The 24,103-nt window shown below is 39.9% G+C and overlaps 2 protein-coding genes across 3 annotated transcripts in view; both read left to right on the forward strand.

Annotated features, from left to right (window-relative positions):
- Positions 1 to 8,340: 8,340 nt before the first annotated feature.
- On the forward strand, positions 8,341 to 13,842 carry LOC129238196 (trichohyalin-like). The gene has a single exon (XM_054873237.1). The coding sequence runs from the start codon at positions 8,341 to 8,343 to the stop codon at positions 13,840 to 13,842; it is 5,502 nt and encodes a 1,833-aa protein (XP_054729212.1).
- Positions 13,843 to 14,585: 743 nt separating this feature from the next.
- The window catches only part of LOC129237481 (ADP-ribosylation factor-like protein 5B), a 42,657-nt gene continuing 33,139 nt past the window's right edge, over positions 14,586 to 24,103 (forward strand). The window contains exons 1-2 of one of the 2 annotated variants that reach the window (XM_054872261.1): positions 14,586 to 14,830; positions 14,915 to 15,883. In XM_054872261.1, coding sequence (XP_054728236.1) covers positions 15,838 to 15,883 — 46 coding nt within the window. In that variant the 5' untranslated portion in view covers positions 14,586 to 14,830; positions 14,915 to 15,837. Of the gene's footprint in view, positions 15,884 to 24,103 lie in introns of both variants that reach the window. The other variant, XM_054872260.1, reaches the window with a different exon arrangement.

Below are 24,103 nucleotides of genomic sequence, written 5' to 3' on the forward strand. Positions count from 1 at the left end.
CGAAATTTAACATGCATTAATATTTATTTATAATATTCTCAAATATTACATGGTTCATATACCATTTATTATGTGCACATAAAAAATAAAATATTTGGTAAAACAAATTCACGGATTGCATTGACGTCATTCACAAAAATTTGACGCTTTGTAAAAATCACCGACCTGAACAAATAGCCGTATGATTTATATAGAATCTCCATTAAGAACTTTCGAGCTTCAAATTAAATACAGTGCGTTTAATAACTCTACTACAGGGGCTTTCATACTCAGCCACCAACTTTACATAGAAATTTGATGGTCTGGTTCATGAGTCAAAATCATTTATTATTTGTAGACCGATTGCTTATGAACATGAGCAAGAAAAGGCTGAAGATAGTTGCTTAAGCGGACGATGTTGTCATCCTGATGACAGGGACTATCAGCGGACTCATGCAATAAGCGTTAAGGGAGATCTCTAAGTGGGCGACCGCAAACGGTCTAATGGTTAAACCAGCCAAGACCGAATTAGTGTTGTTCACTAGAAGATATAAGATACCGATATATATTACGATATGTAACACTAACCCCATCAAACAAAGCCTTTTTTTGTCATACCTTGGCATAATTCTGGACTCAAAGCTTTCTTGGAAAAGGAACAACGCGAAAAGGTTGAAGGAAGCTTGTAATGTTCTCCTTATCTGTAAGACGACATTTGGCAAAAAATGGGGTCTAAAACCGAATATAAGCCACTGGGCGCACAATACAATCATCAGACCCATTTTGACTTATGAAGTTTTCATGTGGTGGGAGGCAGTGCAGACACAATCCTACCTAAAGAATTTCGTATAAAAGTCCAACGATTAGCTTGTGTAGGACTAACAGCTGCGCTCCGATAGAAGCCACAGGTAGCGCTAGAAGTGATCCTACATATTCCACCCATTGATGTAAAGGGTTTTTAATAAGAGGTGTTATTTTGATATTCAAAGAAAAATGCTATTTTTGAAAATAGATGATCGGATGTTTATTTCATTATAAAGAGCAAGGTATGCCGTTAATAGTGGAAAATAACATCAGACAAATGACCACCACGACTTCGCTTACAGGACAATATCCTTTTCATGAAATTTTCCATAAGCGAATTGCGAAGTGGCTGCCCTATGTCCTCGATAGCCTCACGAATTCCATCTTTGAGGTCTTGAATCGACCCTGAGATGTTGGCGTAAACCTTCTCTTTCACGTGGCCCCAAAGAAAAAAGTCAGAAGGTGTCAAATCACAAGATCTCGGTGGACAATTGTGATCACCTCTTCGAGAGATAACACGGTCCGGAAACTTTTCCCGTAAAAGATCAATGGTTTCGTTGCTTGTGTGGCACATAGCGTCGTCTTGTTGAGAATAAACGTTGTTCCGGCCATAAAACATCGTGAATCATCTCTCGATAGCGCAATCCATTCACCTGTAACACCTATTAATGGAAAACCCTATACATGTTAAAGGGTGCCAAATCTGCTTCCACGATGAAAGCAGCAGGTATGCTGACAGAAAGCACGCACGGTCATGCATCAGCTCTAGTATCAGTGGAACACTTGCAAGACGCATCGAAAACAGACTCTCTGATTCCCTAAATAGATCCGAACAGAAACTATAAAATGCGAATACCCGACAGCTGGGATTGGCAGACCAGAGTCATATCAGATGATAGGTCACCGTATTTATATTGACCGTTCAAAGATGGACAATGACGCTGTATCGGGAGTGTACTTGGAAAAATTATCCTTAAATTGATTCTTTAGACTCCCAAACCGGTGTAGCGTCTTCCAAGTTGAGATCTACGCTATAGACAAAGCAGCAAAGACTAATGAAATTACTTCGGGCAAACCTTACCATTTTTTTGTTCATAGTCAAGCAGCTATCAAGGCACTGGCCTTAGCGCGCATGAATTCAAGATGTGTGAAAGAAGGCAGGAGGTCGCTCTCGCTTATCCAACAACACAATACCACACTTTGTGGGGTAGCCGGCCACTCTGGAGTGGAGTGAAATTAAGGAGCCGATGAGTGTGCAAGAAAAGGCTCTGAACGTAACCTTCAGCGAGTGATAGAGGACATAAGCATTCCTCTAAACGAACTATACACTGCCATTAGCTAGAGCGTATTCGCAGAAACCAATAGATGGTGGTCTCCAGCTACTAAATTCAGGGTCTCCAAAGCGCTCTGACCAAAACTGAATCTTAAAAGAGCAAAATGTCTGCTGCACTATTGGCACCCTAGCCAACAGAATGGGTGTACCTTACAATGATTTCTGCAGGAGTTATGGAGATAAAGAAGAAATTGAGTCGGTGCAACACCTCCTCTGTGAATGTCCTGCACTTCAAAGAAGCCATGCTAAATATTTTAGCTATTATTTCTTTAATGACCCGGGAAGCTTGCAAAATGTCTCACTGGAGGGACTAGTTACCTTCTTAAAAAGATCTAAGTGGTTTTTTAAGTAACTGGATGGAAATCGAAAGCAGGTATCACAATGTGCCTTAGGGCCTATCTTGACAAACAATCTGGCTAATATAACCTGTAGACCGACTGTATTTTTTGTCCTTTATGGTTAGCCATTTGGGGTGGGGTATTGGGTGTTGTTGTTTGCGCAACTCCGTATGCGTCAGTGGGATACGTATTTATTGGAAATTTTAAGACAACAAGTTTTGACCGTTTGAACACATTTGTATAGCGAGCCGCATCTACATAACCGACACCCGCTCTCAACCACATCTAGCCGGATGCGGCCCTACCAGTAGCAACGCTACCAAAGGATTATTGCACTTACTAAGCCCCCTCATCGCGACAAGATAACAATCGCTGCGGGGGGAAGATGTTCCAAGGAATAAATAATAATAATGGTAAGCAATTCTTAAAATCGCTATCGTTGACAAGCTTTAACGATTTGTTTGTCTGTTATTTAATTTAATTTTTATTTTAATTTTTTTATAGTTCAGAAATATAGTTCATTCTCCTACAAAAACCTCACAAACTGAAGTTTCAAACTTTGTGCAAATTTAAAAAACTAATCAACAAATTTTCCTCAACTTTTCAAACATTCAGAATTTTTAGAAAAATATCGTTTATGCAGTTTTTAAATAATAAAAATAAATAATAGGCGCGTACACTTCTGTTAGGTGCTTAAGCCGACTCGGAACGGCAAATAGTTTTTTATGAGAAGCTTTTTCATGGCAGAAATACCCTCGGAGGTTTGTCATTGCCTGCCGAGGGGCGACCACTATTAGGAAAAAATTCTTTTATTTTGCTGTTTCAATAGCCCATTTAACTTTGTTAAGTTTTGTAGTGGCTCAAAATTAAAGTGAAAAATCCACTTTTTTGCCAAATAAAAAACTTACATTTTGAATGATGAACACTTTTTTTGATCTTTACACGTTCCATTGCTTGATTGTTTGTATACTGCCGCTGTCCACTTCACAAGTGTCAAATAAGATTGACGTACGACGCCATTTGCAAAAATTATAAATTTTACTTGAAAACAGTTTTTCTTAAGAGAGTAAAATTCTTATTCAGCGACGAAAGGATTAAGTGATATTACCAAATTTTATTTTACGATTTTTTCCTACTGCGCGGCCTACTGGATCATTTTTGAATGATAACCATTGATAGTTAGCGTAACCCTCTAACCAAAATTCCCATCAAGCTGTGACCTTTTCGGTGTGTGGAGGCACCTGATGCATCTTCCGTGAATTCTCGTTACTGCAAATTCACCAATTGAGCTTTTTTACGAAGCCCCTTAACCACAAATAAGCCACATCAATAATAAGGGTTTTCTTCTTCACCGATTTTGATAGTAAATTTTAACAATTTAAATACGTTGTTAAATCGTGTGGCATTCTATCGTAAAATATCAAGGATAAAAAAGTATTCCTGCCAATTTTTACACCTGTAGTTTTACCAAGGTCGTCGTTGTACATTGCCAAAGCTAGAGAGCACCAATTGGACATCGCTATGGTTCATTTTTACTTCTACCGGTGCTCATTTAATTTCCAGCAGAACACACAATATCAGCAATAGTTGGGAAAAAAGAAACCCATTATTTTCTCCGTAGAGGGCTGTAGTGATCGATATCTCATAAAGTACCAATCAAACAATTTAAAATGTATGCTTGTTGTCAAGGTGACATTTCATTTTATTTCATTACATGCATTTGAATTTAGCTCTGCAGTTTATTTTTTAGATAAAAATGTCAAAAACATTTTAATTGGTATGTGGGGCATGCTCTCACTAAAATAAACCTCCCCTCTTCGGTTGACTTCCCCCAGGGACTGCATATTCGCATTAAATCTAGGTGGAGCCGTCTACTAATCACAATGGAAATCTGGTCAGGCAGTCTGTCTGGTACGTATGAAGATAGCATGTCGAAGATAGCCTCAAATTGATTCCAGTGTAGAGAAGATAAAAGGAACATCAAAAATGCGGTAATATCATGAGCAATAGCGGATTGTCACTGTGTGATTTAGTCATGACTGTTGAATTCAGGCGCCTGAGATTGTCGTCAGTTTGGCACTAGTCGACCTCCACTGGAACTGCTTCTACTCGGAAGTTAAGAGCACCCTTAACCTAAGCGCCAAGGGCAAACAGTTTCCGTATCTCCATCTTAAAAAGAACAGCGATCGAACGTAGAAGCTAGGCGAAAACTGATATTTTTCAAAATAATCCCAGCTAGAAATGGTTTGGGAAATGAGGCTGCCCCAATACAGGATCTGAGATAAGACTTAGAGAATCGAGTGCAGTGTTGCCAATTTAGCGACTTTGTCGCTAGAATTGACGACTTTTGCTTGAGTCTTGGCGACAAAAAAAAAAAGTTTTGACGGCAAAAATGATTTAGCGACTTATCTGGCGACTTTTGGAGAGCAAATGAAACCCGTTTTAGACAATAGATACTTTTCTGTCAATTTGATTACCCGTGAATGCCCTTTACCTTCCAAACTCTAGAGTAACATTTTACTGACTATAGATAAAATAACGCACTGCCTATTGGTGTGCTATCGTCGATAAATTATCGATCTATAATTGAAATTTTAAGTTTATGAATTAATATTTTTCCATAAAAATTTAGGATGACAGTCTTTAATGGAAACTTAATAAAATTTAAAAAAATCCGATCCACAAATTCCTTAATTTTCCCCCTAAAAAAATCACTTATTTCTTTGGCTGTCACAGTGGTGTTCCCCCTTAAAGCGTAGCTTTTTTATGCCACTTTTTCTTTACTATGCTTAAATATATTTTATAAATCCATTTTAAGACTTTAATTAATAATAATATAGTAAATTGTTGAATGATTTGCCTGGTTTTATTATAAAAGCATAATAGTTAATATTATTAATTTTATAAATTTTCAAATTTCTATTTGAATCCAGTACTGGATCAACTTCGTAAATAACTTTTTCAACATTTCTTGAATCACTCATGCTTTCCAATGATATTTTAAAGACACAAATGTTTTTCAGACTCAAATTAACAAAACGTTAGAAAATTTAGTAGATTTATCGAATCATAATAAAAAAAACAGTATTTAAGAAGATTGAAACTAACGTCCGTTGATCTCAAATTTCAGTAGAGTTGGTATTACTGGTTTAATTATTATTCATCTAAAAATGTTAAGTCTGCAGCTGGCCTCTTGTGCACCTCTCAGAATGAAATTTAGGATCCGCCCCTGATGAAGTTAGCGACTTTCTAGCGACTTTTGATATTGGCTCCAGCGACTCAGATTTATTGGCGTTGGCAACACTGATCGAGTGCTAACAGAAACGCCCTATGCGGTTTCCTGTTTTCGGAAGTTGGGAAACATAAACAACAAACCCGAAATCAGTAAGCCATCGCGATTTAGTGTGTTGGATTAAACATCTACCAAAACTTAAGTATAAAAAAAGTTGCTTTTGCAGTAAATGAGAAAGAGAGGAGCAACGGTGGATGATTCAAAAACCCTCTCCCTCCCCTCCCTGTGGTTGCTTGATCGTGTTGTACAAATCGATGACCATGACCCGATGAAAAGATTTTTCAATTTGGTGCCCATGGGTAAATACAGAAAGTAAGTGTAACTCCGTATTAAAGCTCACTGTTTTATGACCGGATTTTCCAAACATGTTCAAGAGATTAGGTATGCATTTATATGAAACTATAAAAACAGTTTTTCCAAATGCAGGGTGGCGCACGAATCGTGCTACAAAAACAAAACGTAATAACTTTTTTTCTAATCAATGTATTTAACTTTTTGTTTTTTTATTGTATAGATAATTCAATTTTATTTTATGTAACTAATTAGTTTTGAAAATAATAGAACGTAAATGGCCTCCATGCTCATTCACGCATATGCGACACCTGATGAGAAAATTGTTCATTGCGCACTGAAGGGTTGAAGTCGGGATCGCCTCAATTATTGTTGTGATGGACTGCTTCAATTCAGTCAAATTATTTGGTTTTGTTTTACTCCATATACGGCAATTTTGCTTGTTTACATTGCCGTTTAGATCAAAATGGGCCTCATCAGACATAAACAAGCAATTTATGAAGTTGTTGTCTTCTTCGGCCATTTCAATAATTTTTTGGCAAAATCCCAGGCGAATAGGCAAATCCAGAGGGTTTAATTTGCTTGTGATTTGAACTTTGTACGGAAACAAGTTTAAGTCATCATGAACTATCCGCTGCAATGACGGTCTGCTAACTCCAATCTGCGCCGACAAGTTACGAGTCGAAACTCTTGGATTTGCCTGAATTGACGATGCTACAGCCGCGATTGTGGCTTCGACCCGAACATGGGGATCTCGATGGTACGGTCTGCGTGCGATGCTTCCAGATTCAGCAAACATGTTCACCAGCCTCATAATGGTCCATCTGCTCGGGGGAGTGCCGCCAAACTCCCGCCTAAATTCCCTTTGGACGGAAATAATGGACTGCAAAGCATGGTACCGCTGCACTATCCAAATCCTCTTTTCGGTATCCCAAGCCTCCATTTTTTGTAAATCTAAATACTAATCTGCAAAATAAAAAAAAAACAAAGCCGATTACTCACACAGAAAAAAAGTTATTAGGTTTTGTTTTTGTAGCACGATTCGTGCGCCACCCTGTATCTTATTCCCAGTACCACCCATACTCGGCTGATAAGCTAGCATGAGATGATTTCCCCGCTCTTTGAAATATGGACCTCGCAACAAATCAGCGAGCGCTAGGTTAGATAGAAAGCGCTCGAGAATAATTTAAAAGCTAACAAAGCCGCAGCTATGGAATTTTGTTAGTATCCTTAGAGGCCATTGTACTTTAAGAGTCTATGCGGTGAGACTTAGGATTGCGTCAAGTCCTTTCTGCGGCAGCTGTCAGCAGAGTGAGGTGGAATCATTTAGCACCTCCTTCTGTTCTCGTCGGGCAAAGATTCATGCATCTTAACTCCCACTTCTTTGCTACACCTTCGGAGACAGCAGGTTTAGATATCACACACTTGCTGAATTTCATCAGTAGCTTTAAGCCGTTAACGTAAATTGTGATTAGCCACCATTTTGCCGTTCTCCTCCTCTAATCCAAAGTCCCCTCTTCCTTTTGCCCTCTCTGTTCTGTTCTTCACCCTCTGTTTTTCTCTGTATGGCGTCACGTGAATTGACATTTTGTCCAAGTAAGTTCTCACATGGGCAGCCATTTAATCTAACCTAAACATCCGAAAGGGGAAATTTTTGATAGACATATTGGGTTATGGACCTAAGAAGATTTAAGAACTAAAATGGTGCAATAAGTTAAAGCTTCCAGTACTTGCTACATATATGCTAATCAAGTAGATACTTATTGTTGATTTTATTTTTATAAATATAAATTTTTCTTCTTAAAATCCATTTTTGATTCGCTTACTGTACTGTACAAATAAGTTATAAGCCAATGCGCAGAAAAGTCCTTGACACTCAAAAATGGGTTTTTATTGACGTCATTGCCAAGGCTTTTGAGAAATTCATTCATAAACTTAGCTATTTAGTTTTTTTACTCAACAACAAAGCAATAAATAATGCCACCAGAAATGCACACTTATACGTAGCCCTCTGGAGTCATTCGGGCACTTTGTACAAGTGCGTTACCGTTGTGCAGTGGTGCACATGTGTGATAAGAAAATTCAATCAATCAGCGCGCAAATGAAGTTCACTGAGGAGGAAGAAATCGGTACACTAGTTCGGCTATGACAAAGCGGTAGGTGCTGCCGCTCGGAAAGGCTGGTATAAAAGCGGCACAAGTTCCTTGAGGAGGTCAGTCAAGTTAGAGACATTAGCCCGACAAGGACAATTTTCAAGTGAACAACAGCAGATAAGCAAATAATATATTAAGCAAAGTGATAAAATGGGATTTAAGTTCTGGCAGCTGAAGGCAACTGTCATCCAACTGCTTATAGTTACAAGCATTGCTCGATGCGAGCCCGGGTTTTGCGATCGTGAAAATTGTTCCGACCATTTCGTACGTGAAAGTATTCAATATCCAAACGGCAATGTAATCTGGTTACGAGAAAAGTTTGATTACCAACCCGCCACTAACACCGATTTGGATACCACAGAACCGGCTTACCGTTCCCCCTTAACTCATTATAAATATCGACACACAGTCGGCATCAACGAACCTGACAACCACTACAAAGATAAAAGTGAAATCAAAAGACGGAATTTCGAACGCAATGATAGTGCTCACCACACAAGGAGTTTTGAAGACCGCGAGAACGAAAAACCGATATCTTTTGATGATCGTGAAGAGCGGCAAAAAATTACAAGGAGCCTTGACAACCTCGTAGGACGACAAGATTATTCTCTACGTTTGGATAACCACGAAGAGCGACGAGAACCATCCCAACGCACAATAGACCGTGAGGAACGATCTATAGCAACCAGGCTTTTTGATGATCGAGAGGAACGACGAACAATTACAAGGAGTATTGATGACCGCGAAGAACGACGGGTCGCCGCCTTACGCACCGACACTCACATTCAGCGACGAGAACAAGCCCAGCGCTCAGGTGACCATGAAGAAAGATTAGAAGCTACCAGGCGATTTGATGACAGCGAAGAACGACGGGTCGCCGCCTTACGCACCGACACTCACATTGAGCGACGAGAACAAGCCCAGCGCTCAGGTGACCATGAAGAAAGATTAGAAGCTACCAGGCGATTTGATGACCGCGAAGAACGACGGGTCGCCGCCTTACGCACTGACACTCACAATGAGCGACGAGAACAAGCTCAACGCTCACGTGACCGAGAAGAAGGATTAGAAGCTACCAGGCGATTTGATGACCGCGAAGAACGACGGGTCGCCGCCTTACGCACTGACACCCACAATGAGCGACGAGAACAAGCTCAACGCTCACGTGACCGAGAAGAAGGATTAGAAGCTACCAGGCGTTTTGATGACCGCGAAGAACGACGGGTCGCCGCCTTACGCACTGACACTCACAATGAGCGACGAGAACAAGCTCAACGCTCACGTGACCGAGAAGAAGGATTAGAAGCTACCAGGCGTTTTGATGACCGCGAAGAACGACGGGATACCGCCTTACGCACCGACACTCACATTGAGCGACGAGAACAAGCCCAGCGCTCAGGTGACCATGAAGAAAGATTAGAAGCTACCAGGCGATTTGATGACCGCGAACAACGACGGGATACCGCCTTACGCACCGACACTCACAATGTGCGACGAGAACAAGCTCAGCGCTCAGGTGACCGTGAAGAAAGATTAGAAGCTACCAGGCGATTTGATGACCGCGAACAACGACGGGATGCCGCCTTACGCACCGACATTCATCATGAGCGACGAGAACAAGTTCAGCGCTCAGGTGACCGTGAAGAAAGATTAGAAGCTACCAGGGGATTTGATGACCGCGAACAACGACGGGATACCGCCTTACGCACCGACACTCATAATGAGCGACGAGAACAAGCTCAGCGCTCAGGTGACCGTGAAGAAAGATTAGAAGCTACCAGGCGATTTGATGACCGCGAACAACGACGGGATGCCGCCTTACGCACCGACACTCATAATGAGCGACGAGAACAAGCTCAGCGCTCAGGTGACCGTGAAGAAATATTAGAAGTTACCAGGCGATTTGATGACCGCGAAGAACGACGGGATTCCGACTTACGCATCGACACTCACATTGAGCGACGAGAACAAGCTCAGCGCTCAGGTGACCGTGAAGAAAGATTAGAAGCTACCACGCGATTTGATGACCGCGAACAACGAAGGGATGCCGCCTTACGCACCGACACTCATAATGAGCGACGAGAACAAGTTCAGCGCTCAGGTGACCGTGAAGAAAGATTAGAAGCTACCAGGCGATTTGATGACCGCGAAGAACGACGGGTCGCCGCCTTACGCACCGACACTCACAATGAGCGACGAGAACAAGCTCAGCGCTCAGGTGACCGTGAAGAAAGATTAAAAGCTACCACGCGATTTGATGACCGCGAAGAACGACGGGATACCGCCTTACGCACCGACACTCATAATGAGCGACGAAAACAAGCTCAGCGCTCAGGTGACCGTGAAGAAAGATTAGAAGCTACCAGGCGATTTGATGACCGCGAAGAACGACGGGATTCCGACTTACGCATCGACACTCACATTGAGCGACGAGAACAAGCTCAGCGCTCAGGTGACCGTGAAGAAAGATTAGAAGCTACCAGGCGATTTGATGACCGCGAAGAACGACGGGATAACGTCTTACGCATCGACACTCACATTGAGCGACGAGAACAAGCTCAGCGCTCAGGTGACCGTGAAGAAAGATTAGAAGCTACCAAGCGATTTGATGACCGCGAAGAACGACGGGATTCCGACTTACGCACCGACACTCACAATGTGCGACGAGAACAAGCTCAGCGCTCAGGTGACCGTGAAGAAAGATTAGAAGCTACCAGGCGATTTGATGACAGCGAAGAACGAAGGGTCGCCGCCTTACGCACCGACACTCACAATGTGCGACGAGAACAAGCTCAGCACTCACGTGACCGTGAAGAAAGATTAGAGGCTATGAGACGTTTTGATGACCGCGAACAACGACGGGTCGCCGCCTTACGCACCGACACTCACAATGGGCGACGAGAACAAGCTCAGCGCTCAGGTGAGCGTGAAGAAAGATATGAAGCTACCAGGCGATTTGATGACCGCGAAGAACGACGGGATAACGTCTTACGCACCGACACTCACAATGTGCGACGAGAACAAGCTCAGCGCTCAGGTGACCGTGAAGAAAGATTAGAAGCTACCAGCCGATTTGATGACCGCGAAGAACGACGGGTCGCCGCTTTACGCACCGACACTCACAATGGGCGACGAGAACAAGCTCAGCGCTCAGGTGACCGTGAAGAAAGATTAGAAGCTACCAGGCGATTTGATGACCGCGAAGAACGACGCGATAACGTCTTATGCACCGACACTCACAATGTGCGACGAGAACAAGCTCAGCGCTCAGGTGACCGTGAAGAAAGATTAGAGGCTACCAGACGATTTGATGACCGCGAAGAACGACGGGTCGCCGCCTTACGCACCGACACTCACAATGGGCGACGAGAACAAGCTCAGCGCTCAGGTGACCGTGAAGAAAGATTAGAAGCTACCAGGGGATTTGATGACCGCGAAGAACGACGGGATAACGTCTTACGCACCGACACTCACAATGTGCGACGAGAACAAGTTCAGCGCTCAGGTGACCGTGAAGAAAGATTAGAAGCTACCAGGCGATTTGATGACCGCGAAGAACGACGGGATAACGTCTTACGCACCGACACTCACAATGTGCGACGAGAACAAGCTCAGCGCTCAGGTGACCGTGAAGAAAGATTAGAAGCTACCAGGCGATTTGATGACCGCGAACAACGACGGGATGCCGCCTTACGCACCGACACTTACAATGAGCGACGAGAACACGCTCAGCGCTCAGGTGACCGTGAAGAAAGATTAGAAGCTACCAAGCGATTTGATGACCGCGAAGAACGACGGGATTCCGCCTTACGCATCGACACTCACAATGTGCGACGAGAACAAGCTCAGCGCTCAGGTGACCGTGAAGAAATATTAGAAGCTACCAGGCGATTTGATGACCGCGAACAACGACGGGATAACGTCTTACGCACCGACACTCACAATGAGCGACGAGAACAAGCTCAGCGCTCAGGTGACCGTGAAGAAAGATTAGAAGCTACCAGGCGATTTGATGACCGCGAAGAACGACGGGATAACGTCTTACGCATCGACACTCACATTGAGCGACGAGAACAAGCTCAGCGCTCAGGTGACCGTGAAGAAAGATTAGAAGCTACCACGCGATTTAATGACCGCGAAGAACGACGGGATAACGTCTTACGCACCGACACTCACAATGTGCGACGAGAACAAGCTCAGCGCTCAGGTGACCGTGAAGAAAGATTAGAAGCTACCAGGGGATTTGATGACCGCGAACAACGACGGGATGCCGCCTTACGCACCGACACTCACAATGGGCGACGAGAACAAGCTCAGCGCTCAGGTGACCGTGAAGAAAGATTAGAAGCTACCAGGCGATTTGATGACCGCGAAGAACGACGCGATAACGTCTTATGCACCGACACTCACAATGTGCGACGAGAACAAGCTCAGCGCTCAGGTGACCGTGAAGAAAGATTAGAGGCTACCAGACGATTTGATGACCGCGAAGAACGACGGGTCGCCGCCTTACGCACCGACACTCACAATGGGCGACGAGAACAAGCTCAGCGCTCAGGTGACCGTGAAGAAAGATTAGAAGCTACCAGGGGATTTGATGACCGCGAACAACGACGGGATGCCGCCTTACGCACCGACACTCACAATGGGCGACGAGAACAAGCTCAGCGCTCAGGTGACCGTGAAGAAAGATTAGAAGCTACCAGGCGATTTGATGACCGCGAAGAACGACGGGTCGCCGCCTTACGCACCGACACTCACAATGTGCGACGAGAACAAGCTCAGCGCTCAGGTGACCGTGAAGAAAGATTAGAAGCTACCACGCGATTTGATGACCGCGAAGAACGACGGGATAACGTCTTACGTACCGACACTCACAATGTGCGGCGAGAACAAGCTCAGCGCTCAGGTGACCGTGAAGAAAGATTAGAAGCTACCAGGCGATTTGATGACCGTGAAGAACGACTGGATACCGCCTCACTCACCGACACTCACAATGAACGATCTATACCAACCAGACAATTTGATGTTCGTGAGGAACGGCGAGATGCCGCCTTACGCAGTGACACTCACAATGAGCGACGAAAAGAAGCTCAACGCTCAAGTGACCGTGAAGAAAGATTAGAAGCTACCAGGCGATTTGATGGCCACGAAGAACGACGGGATGCCGCCTTACGCACCGACACCCACAATGAGCGGCGAGAACAAGCTCAACGCTCAATTGACCGTGAAGAAAGATTAGAAGCTACCAGGCATTTCGGTGACCGCGGAGAAGGACGAGATGTTGATTTACGGACCGGTACCCACAAAGAGCGACGAGAGCTATCCAATCGCTCAAACGACCTTGTGGAACGGACTGCAGCTATCAGGCGGTTTCATGACCGCACAGATCGACTTGCTGCTGACCTACCGACGGCTACCCGCAAACAGCGACGTGAACATCGAGATATTACTCGTCGAGTTGGTATCACCGATGAGTTCGAAATAGTTTCGCATTTACGAAAAGAGTCAACTTTAAATGCAATGGAATCGGATCTGAGAACAAAGTCTAATTCAAACCTAAAACGAGGATACATTTTGCTGGGGCAGGTAGCCATATTGATCATAGCTTTAATCAGGGCACTCAGGGGTAACAGCATTGAGATGAAGTAAGAAATATATAAATTAGAATTCCAGCATGACCTTAAACAAATAGATAAATTGTTTTTGTTTTTCAGAAAGGATTTCCGGCAACATATAGATGGTTCTAGGAAGTTGATTGGATTTTAAAAAAATGTCAAACAAGGAAAGTGAACTCAAAAATTTACTTACGAATTATGTATAAAAAACAGAAAAATGTACCTAAAGCAAATTTCTTGCAAAATCGCTGTGTTATGCAAACAATTATGTGTGTATTATATGTGCATCCGTATCAAATAAGTTTATGAGCAATGTAAATACATTTCAAACGTTGTTATTTATTCTATGTAAAACTGTAACTGTATTATATATATAGATATATATGTTATTGCAAATAAATGAATGAGCTCTTAAATAAACAAATGCAAACAAAATTTTCGCTAGTTTCTTACACGATGAATAATTTTCCCAAAATCTAATATTTAATTTTTTACAGCCAAAAATGATTTTATTTTTAGGGCTTAACACATTCAAAGGCATACATTTTTTTAATTTTTTGAGTTGCGTGCGAATTAAATAATATAATAGTATCAAGATATTTTTTAACTCTTTGGTATTCAAATATTGCAACTCTGACAGTAATTAATTTGTCGCTCTCTGGCATCACCATTTTCATTCTCTTTTATGGTCTATTTTCTTAATTTGCCTTTAATTTGCCATATTTAACGTTCTCTGTGCTGCTGCTGCTGCTGTCAAAACCATTTGACGATTTTTTCGATTTCCTTTAGTCATTCGTGACATTTCATACATTTTTGCTACATGTGAAAAGATTTTATGTTAATTTAATTAAGGTTTATATCAATAATACACCGAAAGTCTATTAATTTTTCTTTTAATTTTCAACCCTTATGAAAATGTATTAGAAGTGAAAATTATCCTTTGTTTGTGTGCAGAGCGATGAGAAAAATCATGAAAAAATGGAAAGTGTCGCGTTTGTGTTGCTGAGCCATTGATTGCAAAAGTGAGACATCAACCAAATAAAAAAAAAAAAAAACTAAAAAAGCAGTAAGCTTTTAATAGATAATTATGTTGTTTTTTTCTGCAGAAAAAGCGTTTATTAAGTTGTGATAAAACGCATTAGTAATGTGAAAAAACTGCTAACCCAACGCATAGCTTCCGCACCCATCCATCAAACAAAGCAAACAACCACGAAAACGATCACCTTGCAGCCTCCTCTATTCTTGTCTTTCGCAAACCTTCGAGTACAAACAGTTTGCTCGTGTCTACTTTAATTGATACAAAATTAAAAATAAAGCCAGTGAAAGTTTAAACGCGCCCAAAAACAAAAAGTAAAAAAAGGAGATTCGTTAATAACTGCAAAACAGTCGAAACTGCGTAATGCCAAGAGCTCTACGCCAAAGAGTAAAGCTATTGGCGCTGCACACCGTTTGACGATATGGTTGAGTTGCAGCTCGCTGGTTGAACTAATACCATTTCTTAGGCGAAACAACAAATAGCAAGAAGTAGCAACAATTTGCTTAAACTCATATTCGTTGCTTTTTGTATTTTATTGTTACTGCCATTTTAAAGCGTTCAGTGTTAAACGCAGCGGTTTGGAAGTCGATTGTTGTTTGTGAGAGGTTCTCGCAATTTAGCCTCATTTACCTCATTTGATTGCGCGAAAAGTGAACGGAAACGTAAACGATCGCACCATCGTCATCAGCTGGCCCTTGCGCCTCCACCACCACTGCTGCTACGGGTCATCGGACAGAAACTTGTCAATTCCATAATACTATTGTTGTAACTGTGAAGTTGTGTGATTTTGGTGGGAAATGAAATTCGCAAAATATCTTTCATAACTAAATATTTTGGAATTCGCCTGAATACTTGTTTTTAACAACTGGAATTTCATATTCAGTCACACATTTTCAAATACTGTAAAGCTGGAGTGAAGTGCATTTACTGATAGGCAAATCAACGGTTAAACAAATTTACTTTGAGGAGAAAAAACCTGAAATCAATAACAAGATGGGGCTCTTAATATCAAAATTGTGGAGCATGTTTGGCAATGAAGGTAAATTCATATTATTTAAGTATTTTATGTATGTGGCGTAAGTATGCTCAAAATGATAACAAATTTCATTCAGGTTCATATAAGGCATTATTAGCTCCGTACACGTATGTACTTGATTGTTTGTTTTGCAAGTTGGCATTTTTGTATTTAAACTTATAGTAATTTATTTAGTTGAAAGCAAATTCAAGTCAGTAACTACAATAAAATAACATAACCTTGTTCATTGTGAAAAATGCAGAAGCAGAAACACAATAAAAAACCAAACAAACACTCAAGACAACTTGTCTGGAATATCAAACAGGCAATGCCGTCATTGACGAAACTTTTGATCGGAGTGCTTTTGATAATAGTCTCGATGCCCAAAAGCGAAATTCTTAGCAGTTTTTGGCCAATTTCATTTAATTTTTGTTGGTTTATGCTTATGCTATGTCCGATTTGTCGCGTATATAATATTATAAATAGTTTGTATACAAAAAGTCATTAATTATTGCCAAAGTGAAATCGAAAGCTATTCGACCGGTTATTAAAATTAATCTCTACGCTTTTGAACCGAAAAACAGAGACTTTGTACGACACACATCATTACATACTATGGGATGTTGTAGTATTTGATATTATTCACTGGAAATAAATAAACAAATATAAAAAAAGCAGTGATCAGTGTCTATGTATCTACGCATATTGCGCTGAGGGGTAATAAGTCAATCGAAATTACAATATTTCACATAAAAAAATAATAACAAACTGCGTTCTTGTAAAACTTTATGTAATGAACATGGAACAACGCTGCGATTTACAGTTGCCCCAAGCGCAACTCGTACAGTTAAAAAAAATGTTTTCATAAATCAAAAGTATTATTATTATTATTATTTATGAGAATAATATAAAATATTACACTAACTTAAAAACAAAAAAAAGAGCACCTAGCTGCTTAGGCTTTCGGTAAATCATAAGTAAAAGAAAGGGTTCAAAAAGTTATTGCATGTTTTATTAATATACTACAGTGGTATCAATCAAGAACAAAATAACTAAACTCAAATTTATAATTTAATTAGATTTTAAGTAATGTGAAAAATAAAATTCATATAATTCAATGCCAAAGTGCAACTCGTAAATACATTATATAAAAGTAAAGTTAATGTAAATTTTAATATTTCGTATGCATGCCTTTGTTTCTGATAACCATGTGTTGTTGTTGTTGTTGTTTTAACAGCATAGTTAGATAACCATGTGTAATCTATTTCGCATACTTTAAACAAGGTTTTCACAAAAGCTGGGCTCAATTTTTTGCCATTCGTCCGGAAGGATCCTCTTCATGTCATCCTTTGAACTTATGTATGCTACGCTGGCGAACTTTCTCATCGAGATAGCTCCACAAGTTCTCAGTGAGGTTTAAATCTGGACTCTGAGCTGGTGTATCTATGACATTCACACTATTATATAACACCTACGAAAGCACATTCTACGCTTTATGCTTCGGGTCATTGTCCTGAGAAAAATGCAAATCTTCCACTAGACCAAGTTTTTCTATACAAAGTGGCAATTTTTCATAATACCCTCAAGAAAATGTCATTCTCCCGCCCAGATGCAGAAAATGAACCCCACACCATTACGGCCCCGCTATCGTGCTTTACTGTAGGCTTCATATTTTTGGCAAGTAACGCTTCATTTGATCTTCTCCATACATGGGGTCTGCCATCTGAACCAAAAAGGTTGAACTTGCCCTCATCAGTGAATAGCAAGTTCCTCCAAAATGAGAAATATTTTTGATTGATGTTCCTTGGCAAATCGCAGCATTGCTTTACGATTACGTTCGTTGATATGGGGTTTATGCCTTGCTCTTCTACCGTTGATATCAGCCTTATTGAATATATTTCTAATTTCACTTCTGTCCTCTTTGTACCATTTTACGATACACTGTACGGTCGATCAGCTTCGATTTACAATTTCAGATACATATATTCCGAAGCGATTTTTGGTTTTCGTAATGATGAATTACTAAATTTTCGCACTTCAACACTGATTTGTCCTCTTTGACTGCCCATTTCACTTTTTTATTATCTTTTACCAACAAATGACTCAATATTCAACATATGCCAAAGAAGTTTAATGTTTGGGACTTGCCGGAACTCCACTTTAAAAATAACGTAAACTTAGGTGTGATTGCAACAAATGTTGCCTCATAAATTAATACTGTACGCGTTTGACTTTCGCGTTGAAAATTGCCACTTGTTAAACAAGTTGTTTTTATTTTAATAAATATGGGAATATTAAAAATTTTGCTTTTGCCGTTTAATTCATTATTATACTAATTAAATAAAACGAATTAGCTTTTATTGCAATACTATTTTATGTAAAACCAAATATCTAGGTGTATGCACGAGTTTCGCTTGGAGCTACTGTAGATACTTACATATACATATCTGGCATGTGAAGCTAAGACAGTATAAGAACAAGTAGAGATAATTTGAAATTCCTTACCACTACTCAGTTTGTGCTAACGAAAAATTTCGGAATGTATCTTGAACTCTCACAAAAAAATGTTAGCAGTTATTTTAGAGAAATTGTGTGTGTGAAATTAGACACCAATCACCGATTTTTCTCCTCTTTGGTAAAAGGTTTGGTATAATTCATCCAACGGACTAGCAGTCTAGATCACAACCGAATACTGATGTCATTAGCATTAATACTGATGATTTTGTTCTTGTTGTTGTTGTAGCAGTACTCATGTCTTTAAGCTTGGTGGAAATGTTATGGACGAATCATGTATCGACAACAATTGTTATTATGATCAATGTATTGTGTTCCATATATCCAAACAACCAAACACATAAATATTTGTTTTTCTTGACAGTTTGACTGCCTCTAAAGCACCTGACACGAATACTATTATGCTAAAATTTATTTTCGATTTTCGAATATCACTAATTTATTAAGTAAATAATTAAATGCAGCTTATATTGCTACAGTGTGATAGAAAATTGAAAAAATATACGAATAAGTATTTCACACACGAAACTATCTCTCAAATCTTTCGAATGAGATTTATGTAAACCAAAGTCATATTTGGCCAAGTTAGTAGGCTCTTTTCCATGGCAATAGATGTCTTAACAGTACATTGTCTTATTGGAAGACATGCAACCAGAGTAGGCAGAGTATTTTTGAAATATTTGAAACCTTTAGTGAGACAAGAGAAAAATAGTTTATTGAACGACTTTTCTATTATTGCCCAGCATTCTGTAAGATTACTAGCACAGTCGACATTGATGCAATATGCATAAATTTTCATGCAATTAAGTGATTTCTTTACGAGGTGTAAAAGCAATCGAAAGTCTTACTCAGTGTGGGACTTTAACGATACTAAAAACACACCAAGTCTGAGGGTTCATCCTACAGGGATTCCGATTTGGTAATTACATCCGGAGGCCGTCGGGTGCAATAAAGCTCAATTGTCAATTACATTTGTCTCCTATTCGTCTTGCTGCGTTTTATGAATACGGCAATTGTTCTTCCTGCTGCGTTCGTCTAGCATCATTCCTTCGCCTCCCAACAATGTTGCGAAATTTCACGATAATTCGTTTTGGAAAAGCTTGCGCCGCACTCCACTTTTTATCCGATTCAAGCATTTGTGGACTACATTATTGGGCGTTAGAAATACATCAATTTTGTTTGCTTGCTTGTCGTGTTCTTTAGCGCACCTGCTGCAGTAAAAGGCCACATGTTCGGCAGTCTCCTCTTCGTCAAAGCATTCTGGGCAATAAGTACTGCCTGCCAGGTCTAAGCGATGCAGCTATTTTTGGAAGCATCCGTGTCCGCTTAAAGCTGCGTTAGGAAAAAATCAAAATCTCCGTGTTCAATAATCTAGTGAAAGCACCATAGACAAAAGTTGCGAAGTATAGCTCATTATGTCACTGACAGCCGCATACATACAAACATATCTGCACTTATGTTCAAAATAAAATTGGCACGACGAGTTGGCTGTCTGGTTATCTGTTTAACTTTTTTTCTTTGTTTTTATAAAAGTATAGTGAATTCTTCAACAAACGCCATAAACTTCAAAGTTCCAAAATTTGTATAAAATCCACAAATTTTGTTTAGAAGTGAGTCCAAACCTGATATTGCTTTTGTTTCTGGGAATACTTAGCATAATAAGAAACCAAAATATATATATTTATATACATATAAATAAAAAATAAAAAATTCCAGAACGTCTTGCCCGAAATGCATGATTTTCATTCCGATTTGTTTATCGCAATGGAATGGCTTGTAAAAAAAAATAAATTTTGAAAACTTCAATAGATAAAGCCGCTAAACCGAAAAAACTCAAATTGTATCAATTGATTTTTTTCCTTTGTTCGGCCCAATATACCCTAGGCATCAAAGGAAAGTATAAATAATGAATATTTGCAACCTCATTCTTAAAGCATGCCTTGAAGAGGCGCCATTACGTAAATAAACAGTTCGAATAAAATCGAACTTATTACTAAAAATAAATAGTGGATGGGAAGTGATTAGTTTCTCCAATTACTGATCGCGCGCGTCATGTGAGAGTATAATTTAGTTTGTGTTAATATCTAAACAAAAGTTTACTTCAGGTTTTACTAAATTTGCAATGCTTAATTTTTAATTGTTTCATTTTTGATCCGTTTTAAGTGCCAAATGCGAAAAACTGATTAACAAAACCCGGAACTTGATTGTAGAAAATAGCAAAAAGGCTGAACATACGCAAAAATATCTGAAAAAAATTCCGTGATTTAAAAAACGATGGCAAAAAAAGTAGGGATCGTTTCCGATTTCGATTTCCATTGCAAATAGGAAAAAAAGGCATCAGCTTGCGAAACAAATATTTCATTTTGGGACAAGTAATTTGGTCGCATGAGTCTAAATTCGAGTTGAGGAACTCAAAAAAAACGTTGTTGTTGTTGTAGCAGTAACTTTGCCTTGTCAGTGTAGTGTAATCACCGGTCGTCTTCGTCTAGCTCATCTAACGGTAGGCCCAGAAAACTAGCTGTTTCGACAGGTTGGGTCCAGAGGGAGAGGGGTGTTAGATGAGTGGGTTTGATAGGGCATGTGAAAAGGTGGCCCATGGCAGCCGGTTCTACGTTACCGGAATGACTCGGGTTTTTCCCGACCAAGGGCTGCCGCCCTAGTAAACTAGTCCTGTCTAGTGTACCGTATCCAAAATAACGTAAACGGCTGTCGATCGCTTGAAACGTACCTACCTGAAAGTACCTACAATCAACAGTAAAGCATGGAGCCGATTATCTTATGGCTTGGTAAAAATCAAAATTTTATGATTGTAATTTGGTTTGATTCAAAATGGCGGATCCAATATAGCGGATTCAATATGGCGCAATTTTGCAGTTCGTGCATCAGATTTATGCTATGAACTGATGATAAAAAATGTGATGAATAATCAGTGACCAATAAAAATAAATAATTAACTTGGAAATATGTAAAATTAAATCCAATGCAACAATTTTACTTAAAAATAAATAAAGAAAACAATAAAGAATTTCAAGAAGTGCCACTTTGCTTTCGAAAGTAAACATAATTACCTACATTTTAAGCCCTCATAGACCTCTTTTCGTCAAAATCTATTCTGGGGGCAGGGGGTCTCACGTTCAGAAAGAATGCCCCATATATATATATAATTGGCGTGTATACCCTTTTTGGGTATTTGGCCGAGCACCTCCTCCTATTTGTGGTGTGCGTCTTCATGTTGTTCCACAAATGGAGGGACCTACAATTTCAAGCCGACTCCGAACGGCAGATATTTTTATGAGGAGCTTTTTCATGGCAGAAATACACTCCGAGGTTTGCCATTGCCTGCCAAGGGGGCGACCGCTATTAGAAAAATGTTTTTCTTAATTTTGGTGTTTCACCGAGATTCGAACCTACGTTCTCTCTGTGAATCCCGAATGGTAGGTACGCACCAACCCATTCGGCTACGGCGGCTATTTAAGACCACACTCAGAAAATTTAGTATCGTTCCGGTGAATATTTTCCAAGTTGCAGGCAAATTTTAAAATTCGTTTCAGAGTGCCGGAGCGGCAGCGCTTTTTCTCAAAATGGTGTTTTCAAAGTCGGTGACCAACATTATTCGAAAACGACTGAACTGATTAGTCTCAAATTTTAACACGAGCTTCTTAGAAATATTTTTTAGTAATTAATCGAAAATTTTTTCTCACCGTTAAATATTTTTTTATAAACAATTTTTGGCCTTGATTTTGGTAGGTTTGGTTTTTTGAGAAACCGCCATTTTGTCAAACAAATTTATTTTACTTATTCCTTCGATTAATTACTAGATTTAACACTACCTCAACGAAATTTGTTTGTTTTTTTATTTCAGAGGATCCAGGTCAGATATATAGTGGTCACCGGAAAATATTTCAAAGTTTTCTCAGAAAAATATTTAGAAAATTAGCTTTTTTTCGGCCTTCTAACTGTATATAATCCCTTAAGCCAAAATTTTGCTTCATTGCTGAACAAAATTCGGGTCCCAAAACACTTTTCACAGAGCGTCGATTTTCGTAATACAATTGCACGATTTGAAAATGTTGTTGACGCGTAAGTTTTTCCATGATGAAATGTCAATTAATACTGGAAAAGGCGTCAGGCGTGATCTGTCCAAAAAATCCTATTGGAGAAAGTATCTCCAATCTGATCACCCTTTATGTAAGATACCTCAGCGTTCAAATTTTTTTACATAGGCAGACTTGCTGAAAGCACTTTCTTTGACACGTCTGACGGCACCTTAACAAAGCACTCCACTTTATTTTGTTGGCTGTAGTAATTGGAATATTTTCAACTAATTATGTTTGTATACAAATGCATATGGATGTTTATAATTAAATCCGACATACATACATATCTACGTACCTGTGTATTACAAGAGAATGTTTAAGCTTCTTTGTTGTGTTCGCATTTGTGAGTGTGCACTTTTAATGTTAATTGGATAGTATTTATGCATAATAAATTTCCTCCGTACAAGCACAACAAAGAGTGTAAGTACGTTTCAATTGTTTCAACTATTTTTCACATGTGCTTGATACTGTTGCATATTTTACACGAGAAAGGTGCCAGTGGTATGCGAGTACCATACATGTGTGCGTGTGTGTGCGTATGTGTTTGTGGGGCATTTGTGGAGCCAAGCTCACAATAAATGGAAATTGCACTGCCTTTTCTGCTCCAGTTTTCGTTCGGCAAAAAAAACGTTAACATTTAGAAAAATCATGCTTGCACATGATTGTGACAGCATGGAAATTCATACTTCTCTACAGCAGGCGGCTGGCAGACACGCTGCGAGATACTCGTATGTCGCCTGTGTGTGCTTAGACCACCACAACCTTAAACATAGCAAAAATGAAATAATACATGCAACATTACTGCTTTTTAGTCGTATACGAGCATTTCATGAATAGGGTACCACAAAAATTAAAATCGTGCGCATGCTTTTTTTTCTCTCGCTGCGCTACAAACCTAATCGCGTAGCGCCGACTTGTATAATAAAAGTAATTTTCGAGGAATTTGTATAGAAAGCAACAGGCATGTGGATGATGGCCTCATGCAAGGGGACCACACAACCGGTACGGCACCGGCAGCAATACTATCGTAGGCAAATAAAGCGTAGCACTAACAAAATATGTGCATACATCTTTACCTACCATGGATGCATACATACATCTGCATGTGGCTACTTGAATGTAAATGCAGTGTGCGCAATTAACCCACATCTACCAATTCGATGTGACAGACATCACCTGCAGTGCTTAGAAGTTACATACAGGGAGGTCCAAATGCAAGAAACTTTTTAAAAATATAATATAATGAAAAAGATTTGTTATATTACGGATTTTTTCGTCAAGCGATAGCAAGTGGCGAATAGATGAAGCAACTGGTATATATAAGCATTTCTAGGCAACGCTGGAATAGAGCTGCCTAAAATTACATTTGCTTGTAAAATAGTGAGTTATACCAGTTTTATGAGGTATAATCATACTCGCTAGCGGTGGACCTTGCTCGATAACTCTGTTTGCTTTCACATGCAAATTGTTCGGCAAGTGAGCCGAGCATAAAATAAAGATAACGAGCAGAGAAGTGGCCTAAAATAATTTTAAGGCCTATTTATGGTCTATTACCCTATAGTGTTTGCCTCACCTGACTTCCTAGTAAAACATTCAATTTTTTAAGGCCTTGTTGATGATTTCTTGTCCTCTC

The sequence above is a fragment of the Anastrepha obliqua genome, chromosome 2, assembly GCF_027943255.1.
Source record: "Anastrepha obliqua isolate idAnaObli1 chromosome 2, idAnaObli1_1.0, whole genome shotgun sequence".
In the NCBI taxonomy this organism is placed as follows: Eukaryota; Metazoa; Arthropoda; class Insecta; order Diptera; family Tephritidae; genus Anastrepha; species Anastrepha obliqua.

Coding starts and splice junctions, on each gene's coding strand:
- LOC129238196 (XM_054873237.1), top strand. CDS start 8,341: ATGGGATTTAAGTTCTGGCAGCTGAAGGCAACTGTCATCCAACTGCTT.